The 20,200-nt window shown below is 41.9% G+C and overlaps 1 protein-coding gene across 2 annotated transcripts in view; it reads right to left on the bottom strand.

Annotated features, from left to right (window-relative positions):
- Positions 1 to 20,200, bottom strand: part of gpc6a (glypican 6a) — a 114,725-nt gene that overhangs the window by 43,741 nt on the left and 50,784 nt on the right. For both annotated transcript variants that reach the window (XM_028980484.1, XM_028980485.1), the window contains exons 3-4: positions 10,388 to 10,779; positions 307 to 472 (exon numbers count right to left, since the gene is read on the bottom strand). In XM_028980484.1, the coding sequence (XP_028836317.1) occupies positions 307 to 472; positions 10,388 to 10,779 (558 nt within the window). The remainder of the gene's footprint in view (positions 1 to 306; positions 473 to 10,387; positions 10,780 to 20,200) is intronic.

The raw sequence follows: 20,200 nt of genomic DNA, 5'->3' as shown, positions 1-20,200 counted from the left end.
AATGAGTTTGTCAATGTCAGTGGAACACACAGTGGAACACACAAGGTATCAAAAATGGATTCAGTGAAGGCAACATTGACTTTGATCATTTCAGATGATCTGAGACAGGTAACATCCAAGATGGCATTTCCTTTCACGTGAACATATACTTAATGCTTGAGAACATGATGTTGGTATTTTTCTGAGCCTCGCATAGCCAAAGGTGCTCTAAAATTTCACAGAGAAATGAATTCTCTCTCCTGGTGGAAGTGCATTCATTTTCTTGAAAATGCAACTTTAGCAGCAAGTGAAGTTGGACCGTCTTACCTATAAATTGGTTCCACTCTGGGTCCAGGTCCGCCTGATTGGCCAGGCAGCCCTTCATGACGTTCTGGCAGTAGTTGGCACAGGGCTTCACATCTGGCGTACCTCCACAGTACGGGCAATACAGCATTTTTGTCAGTGCCCGGGAACAGCCTGGGGACACGTTGACCTACAAACAGTGAAAAGAGGAGGTCCAAGATGAGTTCCACTCCATGCTTTACAAGACACACATCGTTTGGACATAATTCAAAGCAATAAACGAGTGTGCTTATTGGAGACAAGCAAACTAAAGAGTCAGATTAAGTAGACCGAATTCGCTAATTATATTTTTTGCTGCAATTGTTTCATCATCCCCATCCAGGCACATGTTAAAAGTTACACTTACTTCATGTGAAAATCATCCCCTGCATTTTTTGATAATCTGTTAACAGTGACATCTCCCCTTCAAAGATGACAGACTGGAAGTGACAGCGTTCTCACATCTGTCAGCTTTCAGCAGAAGAGAAGCACACCCCGTCTAACATCTGGTAATTGGATGTCAGGTTCTATCGTTATGCTTCGCTTCACAGCTTGTGCTCTACACTCCAAATGCCCCCAAATAAGCAGAGATGGAAACACCAAGGTCAAGGTTGCTTGAAGCGCACGGCAAAATCAAAAAGTTTCGTACCAATGGGCGGGTGGGGAGGGGTTGATTTGCGTACATCAAGCAAGGCCAAATCAGACAGAGAGCCAAATCCGAGCAGACAACGTGTCTCTTGTCATCACAGTATACATGTCTATACACATGTTTTAATGGCATGCGTCACACAGGTGGCCATTCTTTTCAGAACCAGACATAACACTAAAAAAAAAAAACACTTACACATACAAAGCAACTGTTTTTACAGGAATCAACTCTTTCATATAACTGGAACGATATGAAATAATTCAGGGTGGTAGAATATAGGGTGGTAGTAGCCTAGTGGGTAACACATTCGCCTATGAACCAGAAGACCCAGGTTCAAATCCCACTTACTACCATTGTGTTCCTGAGCAAGAAGTTGCTCCAGGGGGGGACTGTCCCTGTATTATTTCCTTTTTTGGATAGTGTTCTATTGCAAGCTGTTCCTTTCTTTGACATTAGCGACAAGGAGAGAGCCTTTCAGTCCAGTTAAGGTTTAATGAGATCATTTTAGGAGTAATAAGTAAGAATTTAAGTTTTAAAATAACGTGATGTCAATAACTAGTAGACAACCAGTGTCAATGTCTTGTAATACTATTCCATCAAGACAATGAGTCATGTGAACTGGACACATGACTCACACTCTAGGCTTATTGAAGTTAAACATTAAAGGTGAATTAGAATATTCTGTTTGTATTCTGGGTTTGTTTAATCCGTATTTTCTCAGGTTATCAGAAAGCTTGATGGTCTGGACAGATTGGAGCAGATTCACTGGAAATCAACAGTATCAAGAGTCACCAAGAGAAAAATGAGTTTTTTTAAACGGGTTAAACAGGGGTTTTTACATTAAATTAATAGGGTTGAGATCTGATGTATGATGTATATGATGACAAATGAATGGACAAAGAATACTATGAATATGAATGGACATAGAGTAGCAGAGTAGTATTTAAAATAATTCTACGCTTCCTTGAGTCCTCTTTTGACCAAAATGGCTTCTGATGAACACCAAATGTGCTCCATGTCTTGAGGTTTAAAAAATTCCCACACTCCCCTCCTATACCCTGTGATCGACTCACATTCTTGTGGGTTCAGCGGAGGAAAACTCCAGCAAGTACTGCCTATGCCGAGCTAGTTAAAAATCGGGGATCAAACAAAGCCCGTCTGACACACACAATTTTCCGGCGACATCAGATGATAACTCGTAGTGGGCTTTGAAGACGATGTGCTGTTGATGTCATCGCTGGTTGTCATGCCCACAACGCTTGTCCTGGCAATTTGTTCTGATGAGGCAACAAGTGCGCGCGACAAATCAGATCCAAACCTGTTTTGAATATGAAGGCGAAGCTGCTGCCAAGCGGAGCTCAGTGTGTGTCTTATTTTCACTCTGATGTTGTGCAACACTGCAGGACTGGTGACATGACACAAATATGGTTTAATAAGTTCCCGAGGCTGAAGGAAGCAGGCAAGAATCTAGAGTGTTGTGGAATTATTTCTTTCACACTTCCTCCCGGCGCAGAATTCGCCTCCCATACACGGTTTGGGTAACGGGAGTAAACGGATTTCAAAGTGGCAGGAATTCGCACCACATCAGCTCCACTTTGTCGTTCCAAAACTGCAAGTTTAATAATCATGTAGCTGCATGGGACGTGCACGGCACAGACTGAAGTGCAATGTTCTTAGTATCTCTATGCTGAACCTGAGCACATACGAGAACGTGTCGCAAAACTTTTACATTTTTGTCATTTATCAGACGCCCTTATCCAGAATGACTTATTGTCAGTAGTTACAGGGACAGTCTCCCTGGAGACAATCAGGGTTAATTGTCTTGCTCAGGGACACAATGGTTGTAAGTGGGGTTTGAACCGGGACCTTCTGGTTCATAGGCAAGTGTGTTACCCACTAGGCTACTACCACCCTCCTACAGCAAATCAGTGATGCAAATGGTGAGCAGGTGTCAGTGAAGAGGGCGGGTAGTGCATATGAAGGGGTTAATATTCCTTTTGTTGGGAGTTCTACTCTATATTAGTATTATCGGTATACTATTATTTCAAATATTTGTTGTTTTTTAACAGGCAACAGATTTTGAATGATTGAGTATGCACTACAGAGGATGGAGAATTTAGTGGCGAAATGCACTGAAACCGCTGTCACATATTAATTTAAACACAACATAATCCATAATCCCTGGCTCAGGGGAAGCAATCTGCACAAAGCACGATAAGAAAACAGTCTGTGCTCCCGTATTTAATTATGAATGGGTGGGAAGATTTCGCTGCTGACTCACTGCAAGACCTTAACCTCAAAGGCATGTTATAATTGCCATGAATTCAGATGACATAAGCGCTTTTAGAGGAGTAAACCGTGTCTTTTTTAACCTCTCTATCAGTTGCTTGGAAGCTCACAGCGGTGCTACGGATCCTGCGTTGTAGACGGAGCTCGTGGAAGCGTACCGGCCCACCGCTGCGCCTTTTTTTTAATAAACGTCTGATGTTAAAAACGGGATGGTGCCGCTGGAGGCCTGAAATGCTAAATTGACGGGCAAGAGTGTGTTCATAATAATCATAGAAACACACACGCTTTACTGAATACGTGGTGCTGATGAGTCACAGCCACAGTCTACTGTTACGAATCATATCCGAACAGAACATTCGGGAGATATTTAATATAAATTAAAGAGCTCTAGAATGTTCTGAGATGTGTGTGTGTGTGTGTGTGTGTGTGTGCCCACAGACTCTGGGTGGATGGAAACAGGGTTATTTCAGAGAAATCGCATGGTTGCCCATTAAAAGTACCAGTTCCGCGTCCTTCCCGGCAAGAGGTAATTAACCTTTGGGTCAGAATGGCAGTGTGGGGTTGTGCGGAGATCGAGTGCACTGAAGGAATTGTACAGTTCCTTAAAAGAGTCACAGTGTGGGTGGATATTTTTAGCGTCTCCTTCTTTTTTATCCCCCCTCCTTTACCATCTGATGACTGGGATATATGATGTAAAGGATTCAGTCCGAGATCAAAGCAGTAAAAACCTCTGGGTTAAGTGCTCTGTTTTAAGTTCAGATGTCTGGGGCATGTCTATCGGGGGATGTCATGATCTCTTTTCAGCACAAAAGAAAAAAAACTATAGTGTTAAACTTAAAAAAAAACGGCCTTTCTTAGATCAGCTTATGCTGCACATCTATTTTAGACCCTTATTTAAGAACAGATATAAAAATAGAATTAATGAATTACATACAAATTACCACTGCTATTAAACCCTACTATGTCTTACTCACGCGCACTTTCCACACCTGTTTATTCCACACCCAGGGTGGGGCTCTAGGCACTCACACCTAGTCATCCTCCTCATCTATGGATCTCTGGTTCTACTGGGTCAGAAGTGTAGGACAACCTAAGGCAAACATGCCATTGGACTTCGGGAGGGAACCGGACAGTGCACAGATCCGGGGGCGGGATTCAAACTCACGACTTTGGAGGTGTGAGGCCAAGGCATTAAACATTGCGCCACCATGCAGCCCCCTTCTCCAGCACCATATATAATCAATTTATATATATTTTATATATGACACTGCATAGGCTGAAATTATTAATGCATTTAACTGCCCCACTTGAAAGTGTTACCTTGGACAGGAAGAAAGCCTGAAAAAGTATTATGGGAGAGAATTATGTTCTATTAACCTTGCAGGATGTTAAATGGTATGAGACAATGTGTGCTATAAGACCTGCTAAAATTGCCTCTAATGTGACACATTTGGCATGGTGATAGGAACATCCGGGCGGCTAAAACACAATCCATTGGATTCCAAGCTGGCAGAGATCCTCGTTCTCCCAAAGAAACGTATAAATAAAGCAATAAAGAGGAAAGTTGGAGCTGTTTCAGGATGTCAGCTTTGATATGATGTAATTATATCATGAGTAGAAGAGTGCGCCTCCCTTCCTGTCTCCATTCGCTGCCTTTCAAATGTCACCCGAGCAAAAAAGAACAAAAGTTTGCATGTCTCAGAGAACAGTAAGAGGATATAGGGATGTACGTCTACATGCAAATATTAATCACGCACAAGGAAAAAATGCTTCTGGAGGGGAAACGTGTTACATGATTGATGAAATGAATTTGAACAATTTCACGTAATACATGCGTCTTATGTCTCAGACATCAAAATGTAGGGAGATATAAATTATACAATTACTATGGCTGCTCACAAGCAATACGCAATATCAAAATATGGTTTGTTTATTTATTTATTTGAATATTTTCTGGATCCGGGATCAGTGAGCCCCAGGTTAGACAGGTTTATATTGAAATCCTGGACATTGTTATATTCTATGGCATTTTGAAATACTGAACAACCATAAAACACAAATTTAGTGTCACTGCACAGCTGCAAAGCTACATTTTGTGTAACCCCTGGCTGCAGCTTCACTCTATGCAAACACCCCACATACACAGCATTAGTATTACTGCACATAAGGACTTGGAGCAAATGTTTAAATATTGCGCATTTTTTTACGGACTGTATTGTATATTCGTATATAATTAATAAAGGTATGATGCTGTACCTTCCCATGCTGAATGACCGGTAGCTCTCACACGCGACGAGTGCACGGCATCAGTAGCTGCTGGCGTGCAGAGCAGAGGGTGAGACCCCAGGCGCCACCAAAGTGCGTCTACATCCAGCGGCGTGCGCCCGCTTCGACAACACGCCGCTTACCGGATAATAAAGACGGGTGAGCGTCGCTGTTCTCCATGCTCCACTGACACAGGGCACGGTCTGCTGCCCACACTTACTGCCTTCGGCAGCTGCTGGTGCTTTCAAGGACAAGCGCCGGGCACAGTACCTAATCCTCCCCCCGTCACACTAATAAACGGCACATTACAGCCACAACAGGACCACGATATTAATTGTTACCGTTTATTCCTTTTTGACGTTCCCTACCACTGTAAATGGAGACCTTTGATTTTATTGGGTGGAGCGTTTTATTCACAAGGGCCTTTTAAAGCCTTTTTAATGCGGACAGGACATTATTGAGACACGTGTCACTTGCACTGATCTTGGTGACGGAGCACACATTCCACATCCATTTGACGTTAATCAGATAAATGAGTTTGCCTTTTCCAGTAAAATGGGAGTAATGTAAAGCACATGAGGCCTGACAAGAATCTTCCCGCCTGAGCCAAATAAAACAAAAATATTCTCTCCCTTTTTTATTCTTTAACCCGACCCACATGTGACCGTCAGACCCGTCTCAATTAAGCGTTTCCACATCTGCCCGGTTCTCGCCGGCCTAAATTTAGACTGCGGGCTTCGTTCGGTGGGGAGCGAGAAGGATCCCCTGCGAGGCGGACGGCTGGGGACCTGGCCTGCGTTTTAAAGGAAGCGCAGGGGGGCGGAACGGCACTCTGTCACTTTTTGTAAAGTCAAAAAGGCCCACTCAAGTGACAAGGAACTACAACCAGGACCACAGAGGAGGCGGTGACAGCACATGCATTGCGGCAGGGAGGCCATCCGTGGTCGTGATTTACCGTGACAAGCACCGGCCTGAAAGTGTGGTGCGTCCGCGTCGTGAGTGTCACGTCGGTGATCCGTCTCCCTCGCCTCCGCCTCTTCTTCAGATGGATAAAAGCGTCACACGGAGACCTCCTTGCATCCCGCCGCCTGCTCCCTTCTATCCCACCCCCGCTCTCCGGCTGGACGAGGAGCTCGCGGATCAAAGTTCCGCTTGGCGTTCTGACCTGGCCTCCGGTCCGGCGTAAATGTCAGAGGTGGAACCAGGGCTGCTGGCTCTGCCAGGAAGGCCGGGATGTAATGTCACAACATGAGCGCTGACAACCCGCCCTGATTGCTCATTAAATAAAGATGCGCCGCTCGTCTTTTCTAAATCAGAACTTGTCTAAATGCTGGACGCGAGGGACTAATACACGCGCAGTGAGATAATTACATAACTGTGCATAAATGCAAGAAAACTTGTCAGACATATTTGAGTGAAAGACTATTTAAATAAATAAAAATTATTCTGCTTCTGTGACTTTTGCTTTACATTTTTTATTTTTTCTCTCTGGCTGCGAGGTGACCTCATTATGGCATCAAAATTAAGATCTTTAATGGTCAGTGATTAAAACATGTGACATTTATTGCTGCCGAGCTGCACATTAGTCACACACTAGGAAACATCGCCATTTATGATATTTACAAAAGCCGCTCTGTGTGTATGAATGTGTGTTTGACTGTGTGCTCACTTCAAAGAGCCATAACTTTCAATCTGTAGAAAAATGTAATCTGCAAAATCGCCTTAGTGTTCTAATGCAAATGGATTTTCATAATCCCAAATGCGGGACAATTTCAGATTTTAATCAGTGAAAAGAAAAAAAAATATGGCAACAGTGTGATGTGGGCAAAGATTTTCATAAATGTATCCTGATTTATGGTGCATTCGGAAAGTATTCACACACTTTTCACACAATTTATTATGTTACAGCCTTATTCCAAAATTGAAGAATTTTTTTTTTTCCCTCTTACAATTCTGCACACAACTCCCCATAATGACAATGTGGAAAAAGTTTAGAGGTTTTAGCAAATTTATAAAAAAAAAATAATAATAATAATAAATAAATCACATTACAGTACATGCCAAACGTTTGGACACACCTTCTCATTCAATGTGTTTTTGTTATTTTCATGACCATTTACATTGGTCGATTCTCACTGAAGGCATCAAAACTATGAATGAACACATGTGGAGTTACGTACTCCATGAAAATAAAGGAAACACATTGATGTTCAATTGGATTCAAGTCTGGACTCTGGCTGGTCACTCAAGGACATTCACAGAGTTGTCCTGAAGCCACTACATTGATATCTTGGCGGTGTGTTTAGAGTCGTGGTCCTGCTGAAAGATGAACCGTCACCCCAGTCTGAGTTCAGGAGTACTCTGAAGCATTTCTGAACTGTCAACTGTGGGACCTTATAATATACCCAAATAATAATAAAACTTTTTTCCACAGCTGGTCTCCAATTAAGATGCAAAACCATTTTAAAGCTTCATGGCAAAGGCTGTGAATACTTGTACATGTGACCTTCTTATTTTTAATAAATTTGCCAAAACCTATTTTCACAAAGTCATTATGAGGTGTAGTGTACAGAATGTTTTGAAAAAAATGAATTGAATCCATTTTGGATTAAGGCTGTAACATAACAAAATGTTGAAAAGAGATGTGCTGTGAATTCTTTCCAGATTCTGTGTAAGTTCTCATAGTCTAAAAATGAAAGAAAACGCAATAGACAGCCAGTAGTTAAAATATTATTATTATTATTATCATCATCCCATGAATAATAATACTCAAACAGAGGCCACTTTGAACTTTATTCTTAGTTACATTGAGCATCTCTTAAACTGTTCTTGTTCTGCTGTGCATCAGATGGTTTGCACGTAACACTACCGCAGCAAAGTGACAATCAAAGCATCTGCTATGCTGTCACTTCCAGTCCTACTCTGCGATACCCAGTCCTGATGCTACATGAATCGTTACAGAGTAGACAAGCCTAATCTGTCTATGCATACACCCAATGCCCGCACGACAAACCAGTCCACGGGATGGTGTGATCCAGGATCAAGATAACGGCGCCTTATCGATCCCCGCTCAGCGCAAAGGGAGGATAAAATAACAACTTGAAAAACACACAAGTATCCACTCTGAGACACACTCATCACACCAAGGATATACACAAGAATATTTAAATCCGCATCTAATCTCACAGGGGCGAACAATGGGCGGCGGCGCCGACGATGACGATGACTTCAGTTCACGCCGATGTCAGAAACCGACTGGATGGTCTGTCCCCGCATGCGTGTCCCAGAAAGATGACAGCTGAAGATCCGCATGATCCAGATCTTCACAGCACGCTCTGATGTGTGTCCCAGGAACAACTTTGAACCAGGCAAGGTATCCCCAGTCGTCGCCTCCCAGCTGGGTGACCCATTTGCACAGGCTGGATCAACGCGGGATTCCGGCGCGATCCGTTTTTCCGATCGAATCACCAGAATCCACTTATTGTCTGTAGCGAGTTACGTTGAGAAACACACTGTAATATGCCGGATCGCTGCTTTCTCCTCGCTGGAAAATGGAAAGATTTAAGCCAGAAGAGGTTGTAAGAGGCATTCCATCATAGCCAATTTGGGTGGCTTTTTCAGCAAGGCTCTCGCAGGGCCTTGTGGCACACGGGCTGCCACATAAATATCGAATTTACAGTCTGCGGCACAGAGAAGTGCTAATATTAAGCGTGCATTAGCCCCATTTTCGAATGGAGGGCGAAGTCCCGCGAATCTCTTAAGAGATTCTTCTGAATGAAGATATAGAGCTTTCTGCTGCCTCCCGGGATGCGGAAATTTAATCATTTGAATTTTTTTTATCATGGCCACTTTGTGCTGCATTTCACCGGAGGAAAATACACACTGAGCTTCTTTTGAAGAAGGTCTAAACAGAAACCTGAATGCTCTAAAAAGGACTTGATCTGTATTTGAGGAAGATTTTGTAGCTTTGCATATTATTTTTGGGTCGAGGCTGTCTAAAGAGGTTGAAAGTCGTGTATATGCCACGTAGAGAGGGGAGATGAAGTAATCATACACTGTGTCTCCAGCCTTGCCCTGGACAAGTCCCATTAATCTCAATGATGGATTTAATGGCCACAATCAACAGGTAATCCTTCGGCTGAAGGTGGGAAATAAGGGTGGTAAAGGGAAAAACAAATGCAAACTAATTCATATTCAAATAAAAATGTATACAAGTAGGTCCCATTCACAACGTATTGTGAATAAATGAGAACATTTTTACAAAGGACCACATACCTTATTTTATTATTCTGCCAAGCAGCATAAAAATAATCACCATCTGACTAACATCTGAATGACGCCATCACAGATGGAACTATCACATATGCTAAATCTAAAGAGTCATAGTAGTATTTCATTACTGTAGCCAATGAATAGCACTGACGATGGACAGTATACAACAAAACACATATATATGAGGTAACTGCTATTCAGTCTATATTCTTTTCACTTATTGTTAACATTTTTATTAGTTTAATGATCGTCAATAATTCCTATTTGAAAATACAACATATTGATTATGGTCACAGATGGGCATTTCATATCATAAGGCAAAATGCAAGTTTTGATTTTAGATTCAAGCTTACCAATTCCTCAGATCGTTGCATCAGTGCCTTTTTGTGCAGTTGTACCTTTTTCATTGGATTATAACACAGCTGGCAGTTGTGCTAAACCTGGTCCTGAAATGCTCATTATTATCAATTCACTGACCATAATTCATCCATAAAAGCAATATTTATCACAGAATTTAAACGGTTCTGAGGAACCAGTGCCACCTACTTCAGCTCCATAAAAGCAGCAGACAGAAAAGAAGGGTAAGCTTACCTTGGCCACTCTAATGGCCACCTCCCGGCCCACCATGAGCCCCTGCACAAACGTCCTAGCCGCAATGAAGGCCCTGGTGACCTGAGCTTTCAGCTTCCGGGGCACATCACCAAATGGCTTGAGCTGATCCGTGTACTTGCTGATGCACTCCAGGTAGTCGTCGGTGAAGTGGTACTGCGAGTTGAGCAGCTGGAACATGCGCTCCAGGAGCCGGGACCAAAAGTCGTTCAGCATCTCCTCCAGGTTAACGTTACCCCCAGTGTAGTAGCGCCTTAGCTCCATGAACAAGTCCTGGAAGACCTCAGAGTTCTGCATGTACAGCTTGCCATACGTCCGGGCAAACATGTCATGCAAGGACTTCTGGGAATTTTCCAGCAACTCCAGGAAAAATTCTGCAAAAGAGGACAGAGATGTATGGGTAATAGGCCAAGAAAAGCAGGGCTTTAAAAGATCAGGGCCATCTTGAAGTCATCTGGACTTCACATTACTAGACAATATGACTGGAGAAGAAGTAAAAGAGAGGGGAGAAAATGCTTAATTTGTTATTTAAATGACACGTTTATAACAACCAGAGGTGCTTGACATGATTTCCTTATTTCACACTAGCAGAGATGAGATATCAAGTTCCTTGGTTCAAAGAGGACTTCTGAAAGCCTGCCAGTCTGCCATATGGCATTCAAATTACAGCCTGAGTCTAAACTTAAACGGTGCAAGGGTATTGATTTATGTAAGGTCAGTGTCTTGGCTGTCTAGTCGGTCAGACGGTCGCTGTCTTGGTGCTCACCTCCAGATTTCATCGTCCAAGTGTTTATGACCCGAGGGCCCCGTAACTTGAAACCTAAGTGCCACTGGCCGTTGTCATATTTCAAATGAGGCACTTAACAAGAATGACTCTGAGGCTGGAAATCGCGCCACTTCTTAGTTACACCGTGACCTCAGATTTTACTGCACTTAATTCACTGAAATTCATACATGCAAACGTGCATTTCCAAGCCCCATTTGTGAGAAAGAGCACCATTATGCACGGGGCGTCCTTCCAAAGTCATGAATAATTGAAAAATCTAAATAATGGTCCACAACTGCCATTAAATATTAAAGGAAATGTTCTAATTGCTATGGGAAATAAAACAAGGCCTTGGAATTTGACACCATTATAACTAGTGTTGCTCTCTTCATTAAAATCCACCCCCGCCCCTCACTTTATTCTGTCACAAATGCCTCTCTGATGGTACGTGCTCATCATGCACAAATACAAACTCTATTGCTCAGAACATTTCTGTGAAATTGGAATAAATTTACAGCTCCCAGAAAATAATAATTACATTTACCACGGTGTAAACTGGGTGATGCTTCTATAACAGAACGTGTGATGTGAATCGTCTCTAAAACGTCTTTAAAAAAATAAACAATCCGAAATGAAACAACTTGGTTGCAATGGCAAGAAACATGAGGCAAAAATATTCTAAATCTAATTATAATTTTAATGAATCAAACAAGGCAGACAAATATTGTGTTAATCATTGCAACAAACATTTTAAACATGTAATGTGATAATGTGACTGTGAAAAAAAAAATGTACTCAATTTGGTCACACTTGTGACCTAATTTCTCAACGGTGCGACTAGAGCAAGTTACCGTCCCCACACACTGCTCCCCGGGCACCTGTCATGCCTGCCCACTGCTCACCAATGGTGACAGTTAAAAGCAGAGGACACATTTCAGCTGTCCTGTGTTGTGTGGCATGTGACAAATAATGGCTTTCACTTTCATTTTAGAAAATGACCACATCAGGTCCCTGTCTGAACCTCTTGCCACGTGTCTCTGCCGTAGTTTGAAGTATGCATTAAAGCAAGCTTTAGTCTGAAGAAATAATTGTGGCTAATCCCAATTAATTTGCTGTGCAATGTATGGAATGCAAATAAGCCTAATCATTCCTAATTAGGACAGGGTGTGACCTACCCATCACAATCACAGCATCCGCACTTGCTAAACCTCATCACTTGACACTCCGCTGCGTATTGTGTGCTGAAGGAGCGCTGATGACAGCCCTTCATTTTGTTTACATCGGTCCCGGTAATCAGACGCTGAGCTCTCTGCCGCCTTTTGTCTGGGCTCCGGTGTCTTTGGCGCCCGTGCACCTCACAGCATCAGCTTTGAGGAGATTCTTTGTTCGGAAGACTTAATGTTGCAGAAAGCATTAAAAAAAAAATGCTGTTCCTCGGCCAAAAGATACGTTTTTTTTTTTCCTCCGTGTGGAGACATTGATCTGACAGACGGAGCCGCTAATGATGCACTGTGGACTTCTGCTGTCTGAGGGCCAGTAGCTTCTGCGAGAAACAAGTGATGCATCTTTCTTTTCCCTTCAATGAAATATCAAAAATAATGTCACAGAAATGAAGCCAACAGAAACTTAAACAGGTGGAGCCAAAAAAAGAAGGAAAAAAAAAAAAATGCTGTCAGCAGAGGTTATGGTGGAAAATAAGAGTCCATATCACAGGCTGGGCAAAGATTAAAGGATTTAATGGAGGGACAATTTGAAAGAAAACCCGCACTGTGTTTTATGTTGATCTGATAGCACAATGGAATAATGGGTTTTGCTTGTTACAGTCTTATCAGCTGGGCTTTACTAACCTTCAAATACCTTTTTAAGTGCTCATTAGAGCAGTGGAATGCGACAGACTTCACACCGGTACCTGGGTCTGTACTCCCTGTAAGACTTGCAGCACGTGTGTGTGTGTGTGTGTGTGTGTGACGTTTCTCACCAATCGCCCCCTCATAGCTGTGAATCCTATCTTAACAGGTATATCAAATGTTCTCATTAAGCACAAGTGGGTCCCCAGTCACTCATTCTAGTTTCACAGCGGCTGAGCAGACCGATGATTACACCTTCATTTATTTAAGTAATAATATCCCTCCAGCGTTTTAATTTTCACTTTTGAAACAAGTCAAGGACAAGTGGTAACATTAAAGAGTATCGCGGAAGTCCTGCAGTTCTGTTAAGGTCAGTGTGTCCACAAACGGCTGTGAGGAGGAAGTGTTGGCTGTTGGCGCGGCAATTCAATGCGGACGAACAAAATCTCATTCATTCAACATCAACAGAACAAGTAGTGGCTACAAGATGTCTCTGGGCTATTTTTCCCTATTTCCACAACTCTCACAGTGATTGATGGGATGACATTAAAAAGCATCACATCTTCATTATAAATCAAATTACCAAAATTAAACAGTGATGCCGGGTCCCAGAAATGCCAATACTTGATCTATGACCAAGCATCTTTAAAAAGACCCAAAATAAGAGCAGGGTCAACTCAAGAAGGCAAATTCATCATCTGTTAAAGTGCCTGTGACTTCCTCTTGCCACTGAGCTCTTGCCAGAGACTGAGGGGTGCTCGAAAATACACGCCAAGGTGGGTGTCCTCAGCGATGATAATTAATTGAGCTCTGCATAGGCTAATTGAGTGCAAGGAAATAATTTAAAAGGCCATTACCTCCGTGTCACATATAATCACATCACCTCTTTTTATCTCTCAGGCCTGATCAAAAAACTGTCACTGCAATGCTAAACAGCATGGTAGAATGTGTAGTGTGTCTATTTAATCAACAATCCTGATATAAAATATATGTGTATAATGTATATATGTATATGTGTGTGTGTGTGTGTGTGTGTGTGTGTGTGTGTGTGTGTGTGTGTGTGTGTATGGATTTATGTATGTATGTGTGTTTGTGTGTGTACCAGACAAAAGCTTGGACACACCAACTCTGTGGCGGTCATGGAGGCCATTTTGCAGAATCCAAAAAAGAAATATATAGACTTTTTTTTTTTTCAAGAGAAAATTAAATATGGTTGTTCCCTGTTGTTTCATCTTCAAAAGCCGCTTCATGAGATGCTCATTAACATGAGTGAATGATAATATAATGTTCAGCGAAAACCCTCAGGACTGTTAGAAACCATCCTTGTTGTCTAACATAAGGTGGTGGAGAATTCAAGAGTGTGAAATGCTGCCATCACAGCAAAATCTCGCGACTTTCAAATGTTCAACTTTTTTGCCTTGGTGGTGTGGGAATATTCTTTATGCAAATAAAACACTCTTAAAAAAAGTACTCTTACTTTCCTTTCCCTTAACTTAGGATTATTTCTTACTATTACATTTGAAAATAGCATCATCTGCCAACCAGCCCAGCCACTGGGGATGCATGTGTCAGTATAAGGTAAATGGGGAGGTTTGAATCAGATTTCTAAAGTATATAACCACACCCATAGTCCCCTGTAGCAACCACCTTTTCGTATTTCTATTTTTGATGGATAACACGGAAATTCTCATGGAAATGTTCATGTAAGGATATCAGCAGCATCCATAACAAGGGCTAAGTTAATATAGTGGACAGTGGCTTTGAAAAGTCACCTGTTCCTACAGTAATTGAAACCAGGCCTGCACAGTTCTGGTCCATAATACACTGTATATGATATCTGGTCAAATATGTTGTTTTTTCTGGATATTTTTCTTGTAAGTATACATTTTTTATCACTATTGATCTCCACTTCAAAATCTAGCATAATGTCTTGTCTGCACTGTTTGTTGTCTCTGTCTAAAAGCGCTGGAAATCAATGTAGCTGGATTCCAATGGGAAAAAAAAAATATATGATGGGGACTCCCACAGCAATGTCACATGACCAAGTGTATCAAAAACTGTCAACTATTTGTGTGATTTGTTCCTCAGAATTAGTTTTTAGTTTAAAGTACATTCCCCCAAATTTGAAAGTCAAGAGATTGTCATTGTGATACACAGCGTGCACATGGTGACACAACAAAATGTGCCCTCTGGTTTTGACCATCACCCTTAGTGAGCAGTGGACAGCCATGAAAGGTGCCCAGTTTGTGGGGAGGGTTCTTTGCTCAGTGGCACCTGTGCGGCCCGGGAATCGAACCAGCAACCTTCAGATTACAGGTCTGCTTCCTTACCCAGTTGGCCACCACTGCCCCTATGAATGTGTATGAGTCAACAGTAAACTACCAATACTACTATTACTATTATAAGTTCATACAGAGAAGAACCTCACCACACCAGTTCAATAGCCAAAAAGTGTCTTTACAGGCTGAGGAAAGCCGATCTCCCACCACCTTCTATAGAGGGACTATTGAGAGCATTCTGACCAGATGCATCACTGTCTGGTTTTGGAACTGCACTGTATCGGACCGCAATACCCTACAACAGATAGTGAGGACAGCTGCGAAGATCATCAGAGTTTCTATTTCCTCCAGAATGGACATTTACAACACACACTGCATTAGGAAAGCCACCAGCACTGTGAAGGACTCTACACACCTCTCACATGCACTCTTCACCTCCTACCATCCGGGAAAAGGTACCGAAGCATTCGTGCCCTCACTGCCAGACTCTGCAACAGCTTCATCCCACAGGCCATCAGACACCTGAATACTCAGGGACTTTTCTCTTTGGACTGACAAACACACACACACACACACACACACACACACACACACATACACACACACACACACACACACACTACCTCTTTTAGGTTTAAAACATATCTATAACAGCAGCATTTGCACAGTTGTTTGCACAGTTGTTCTATTCTTTGTTGTCCACATGTTTTGTTTGATTTAGATGTTATTTTTGCACTGCCTGTTTCCTGTGTGTGTGCTTTGTGTGGGCCAATTAGTCATTGTAGGACACACATGCACGTTGTAACTTTATTTACAGCGCATCCGGAAAGTATTCACACCACATGAGAAAAGTTTATTTGAATTTTCGTTGCAAATTTATTAAAAATAAAAAAATTAGAAATTGCATGTACATAAGTATTCACAATGTTTGCTAAATACTTTGTCTATGCACCATTGGGCAACAATTACTACCTCAAGTCTTTTAGAGTATGATGCCACAAGTTTGGCACACCTATCCTTGCCAGTTTGGCCCAGTCCTCTTTGCTGCACCTCTCAAGCTCCATCAGGTTGGATGGGAAGCCTTGGTTCACAGACAGTTTAATCTCTCCAGAGATGTTCAATTGGATTTAAGTTTGTGAATGTCGTTGAGTGGCCCAGCCAGAGCCCAGAGTTGTTCTGAAGCCACTCATTTAATACCTTGAATGTGTGTTTAGGGTCGTTGTCCAGCTGAAGGATGAACCGACACCCCAAGAGCACTCTGGAGAAGGTTTTCATGCAGAATGTCTTCCCCTCTATCCTGACTAGTCTCCCAGTTCCTGCAGCTGAGAAACATCTCCACACCACGATGCTGCTGCCACCAGCCTTTACTGAAGGGATGGTATTGGTCTGGTGATGAGCGGTGCCTGATTTTCTCCAAACATGACACCTGGCATTCACATCATAGAGTTCAATATTTGACTGTCTGGCCACTGTACCACACAGGCCTGATTGATGGATTGCTGAAGAGATTGCTGAGTTGTTCTTCTAGAAAGTTCTCCTCTGTCCACAGAGGACCTCTGGAGCTTTTGGTCGGGTTCTTGGTCACCTCCCTGACTAAGGCTCTTCTCCCCTGATGTAGGGGGAGATCAGATCCATCTCTAGGAAGAGTCTTGGTGGATTTGAACTTCTTCCACTAATGGATGTTGATGGCCACTGTGCTCATTGGGATCTTCAAGGCAACAGAAAATTTTCTGTAACCTTCCCTAGATTTGTGCCTCAAGACAATCCTGCCTACAGACAATTCCTTTGACTTTATGCTTGATTTGTGCTCTGACATGAACTGTCAACTGTGGGACCTTATATAGACAGGTGTGTCAAAATCAGGTCCAATCAACTGTTTTTCCACAGTTGGACTCCAATTAAGCTGCATCTCAAGGACGATCGGGGGAAACAGGATGCACCTCATCTCTATTCTGAGCTTCATGGCAAAGGCTGACCAAGTTTTTTTATTTTTAATAAATTTGCCAAAACCTAAAGTTTTTTCACATTGTCATTATGTTGTTTGTAGAATTTTGAATAAATGAGTCCATTTTGGAACAAGGCTGTAACATAACAAAATGTGGAAAAAGCAGTGTGCTGTGAATACTTTCTGGATGCACTGTAAATGTTACATGTAGCATCAGGTTTTGGAGAACATTATTTAATTTAACTATGTACTGTCTAACATGTAAGTAGCTGAAATGACAATAAAGCCACTTAATTTGAACTTCAAATGCATAAAGGAACTGAATGAATGTATTCAGTCTTCATTATGTAATGCGGTATTAAATACAAACATGTGTTAAGCTATCTAATGGATTCCATTAAAGGAAATCAAAGGCCTTGGGACCTTCTTGTGAAAATCCATCCTTTGCTATGGGAACAGAGTTCCGAACGAGGAAGCTTTTGTCAGAGATTCACAGAGGCCTGGCCATGGATCCCAGTGAGCCAACATGCCTCTTCAGTTCGCTAATTGCCGCATCACACATTGAAATCCCTAACAGTATTCAGACTCATTACACCCAAAGAGTTGTCAATGAGTTGAGACTTGGTTGTGTTTGTTTTGTTTACTTGGGATTCATTACCTGTGGAAAGATGACAACTGTGTCTACATCTCTCCTGCCAATTATGCTAATGGTGTTTGTCTCGTTACGGATGCTACCTCGTTTACATTTAAGAGAAATGACGTGGAGCCTTTGGAGACCACAAAAGTGTTTTCCTTCGCCTGTCTCCGGTGGCATATAGTTCCTGCATGAGCAGACAAGCCATTTGAGCTCAAGAGTGACTGCTTAATGAGCAAAGCATCGACGGATCAGCGGCCTCATGAAGTCACATGGCCTGTCTTTAATGTAAGGAGAAACCAAAAAGCAAGGATCTGTTCACTCTTTAAGTCGTTCACATCACCCATGCTTCCAATAGTTAGCAATATACTTGAAATTAGTCACTAACACTTCATTAGTGAGCACTACAATGATGAGATATTAAATAAAGTTAAGTTTGGTCTCCCCTAAAAGAACAGATGCATTGGTCCTTTCCTGCAAACTTATACCAGCACTTGTTGTCTAAAAATTATAACCCATACATTCCTCCTTATGATTCACATCCACCTGTATTGATATGCCTGAAGATATATATTTTCATCTGTATGTAATTCATAATATTACAGAACCTGGATAGATTTGTTCAAATAGCAGCTTTAATATTGTATTAATCAGCCCACTCTGAAAGATGGCCCAGAATGGACGTTGGCCCAGAATGGACCGTGCATTGGGAAATGACAGTGACATGAAGGATGGCTTCAGATGTGCTGCTTCATTGCTTTGAAAGAGTCGGGCAATGACTGATGAGCTGCCGCATCACAATCAGAGTGTCAGCATCTGCCAAATCCTTCTCTTGCCTGTAAGTAATAGCTCAAACCTCCAGTGTCTGCAGATGTTTCTTGTCTTTATTCGATCTTATTAGTTTCTGGTTTTATGTGTTTGCGGTGTCTATAATCATTCAGGCCCTCATGTATGATGCCAGGCAAATGAATACCAGTCCAATGGGATTATTTCAATGACGTGAAACTTCTTTTCTGCATTCAGTTGCTGCACAGCGATTCACTTGGATAAACATATTGGCCTCGGACATATTTCTCAAGGCTTTCCTTCATCTCAGCGTGTCTTCCAATAACGATAGAGAAACATTTTCAGATGATGTAGGACAGATACCATTGCGGAACCTGCCGATGCCACACGGTTAAAAAAATGTACCTTCTTACAAATGCACTGAGTGCACCTCAGTTAAGCTGACAGCAACAATATGGGGGTCATATAATTAAGGCACTCTATTGTATCATGCAGAGAACAGGGGAGAAATTTCCCCGACCCCATCCATCTTTAGCTGACAGCCCGTTTATAACATCTTTAAAATTAAGGGTGGAGCAGCCCTCCGCTTTTACTGGGAACAATTGGCTTTTGACAGGCCCGTGAATCTCTGCCTGGGATCTAGCAGAAACTGCGTTGTTTGATTTTATGCAAAGCACTGTCAAAATTGAATTACACAGGGATATAGTTTACAGACTGCCCTATAGCTAGCACCAGGTTTACCTTATCACGTCTTTTGTTGCAAAATTGTATGAACTGCTTGCTAGTACAGAATCTGATTTAACTGACAGTAGATGTAGATAGTGAGTCAGTAGATGGAACTGAAAATTCATTTCACAAGTCCATGAGATCCTGGCCATTTACTTGTCCACAGTATTAGTGAATATGTATGCTCTGTTCAGCGTCTACTTTGTCTGTTTTTAAGTTTAAACTGCTGAAAAATGTGAATTTCCCTTTAGGAAGAACATAGTATCTATCGATCTAGCTATACTGATTTTAACAGGTCGTTTGTTCTAAACACTCATTGGTGTACAGACTGGGACCTTCCCAAATTAGTCATCATCATGGTGATCCAATGACGGTGACCTTTTTCAATTCCATTCTAGAGTGTAAAAATCCCATTAATGTTTCTCTTTTCTCTTTTTTTTACTTTTTGAGAGGGAAGTAATAATCTTAAAAGTCACAACTTGTCACTAGTTAAAAAGCATTAAAACCACTTATTTTTAAGCGCTATTTTTAAGTCCTGAAGTGCAATGCCACATCACGTATTCTGGCTTTTTGCAAAAAAACACATCAATTTTCATTATGGATAATGTGTGATTGGCAAATCTGATACATTACACATGGTCATGTGTTAATCCCATAAAGTCATGAAAGTCAGAAATCAATATTCCATATTCTTAATTGCACTGCAAAACACATGTAAGGACCAAAACACAAAAAGACTTGACAGCTTTCAGACTTTTCAGATATAAAGACGCTAGCCGTGATTCAAGTGACCCATCAACTGAGCCTTCTGG

The sequence above is a fragment of the Denticeps clupeoides genome, chromosome 5 (genome assembly GCF_900700375.1).
Source record: "Denticeps clupeoides chromosome 5, fDenClu1.1, whole genome shotgun sequence".
Classification (NCBI taxonomy): Eukaryota; Metazoa; Chordata; class Actinopteri; order Clupeiformes; family Denticipitidae; genus Denticeps; species Denticeps clupeoides.
This window is presented reverse-complemented; position numbering and strand designations above follow the sequence as displayed.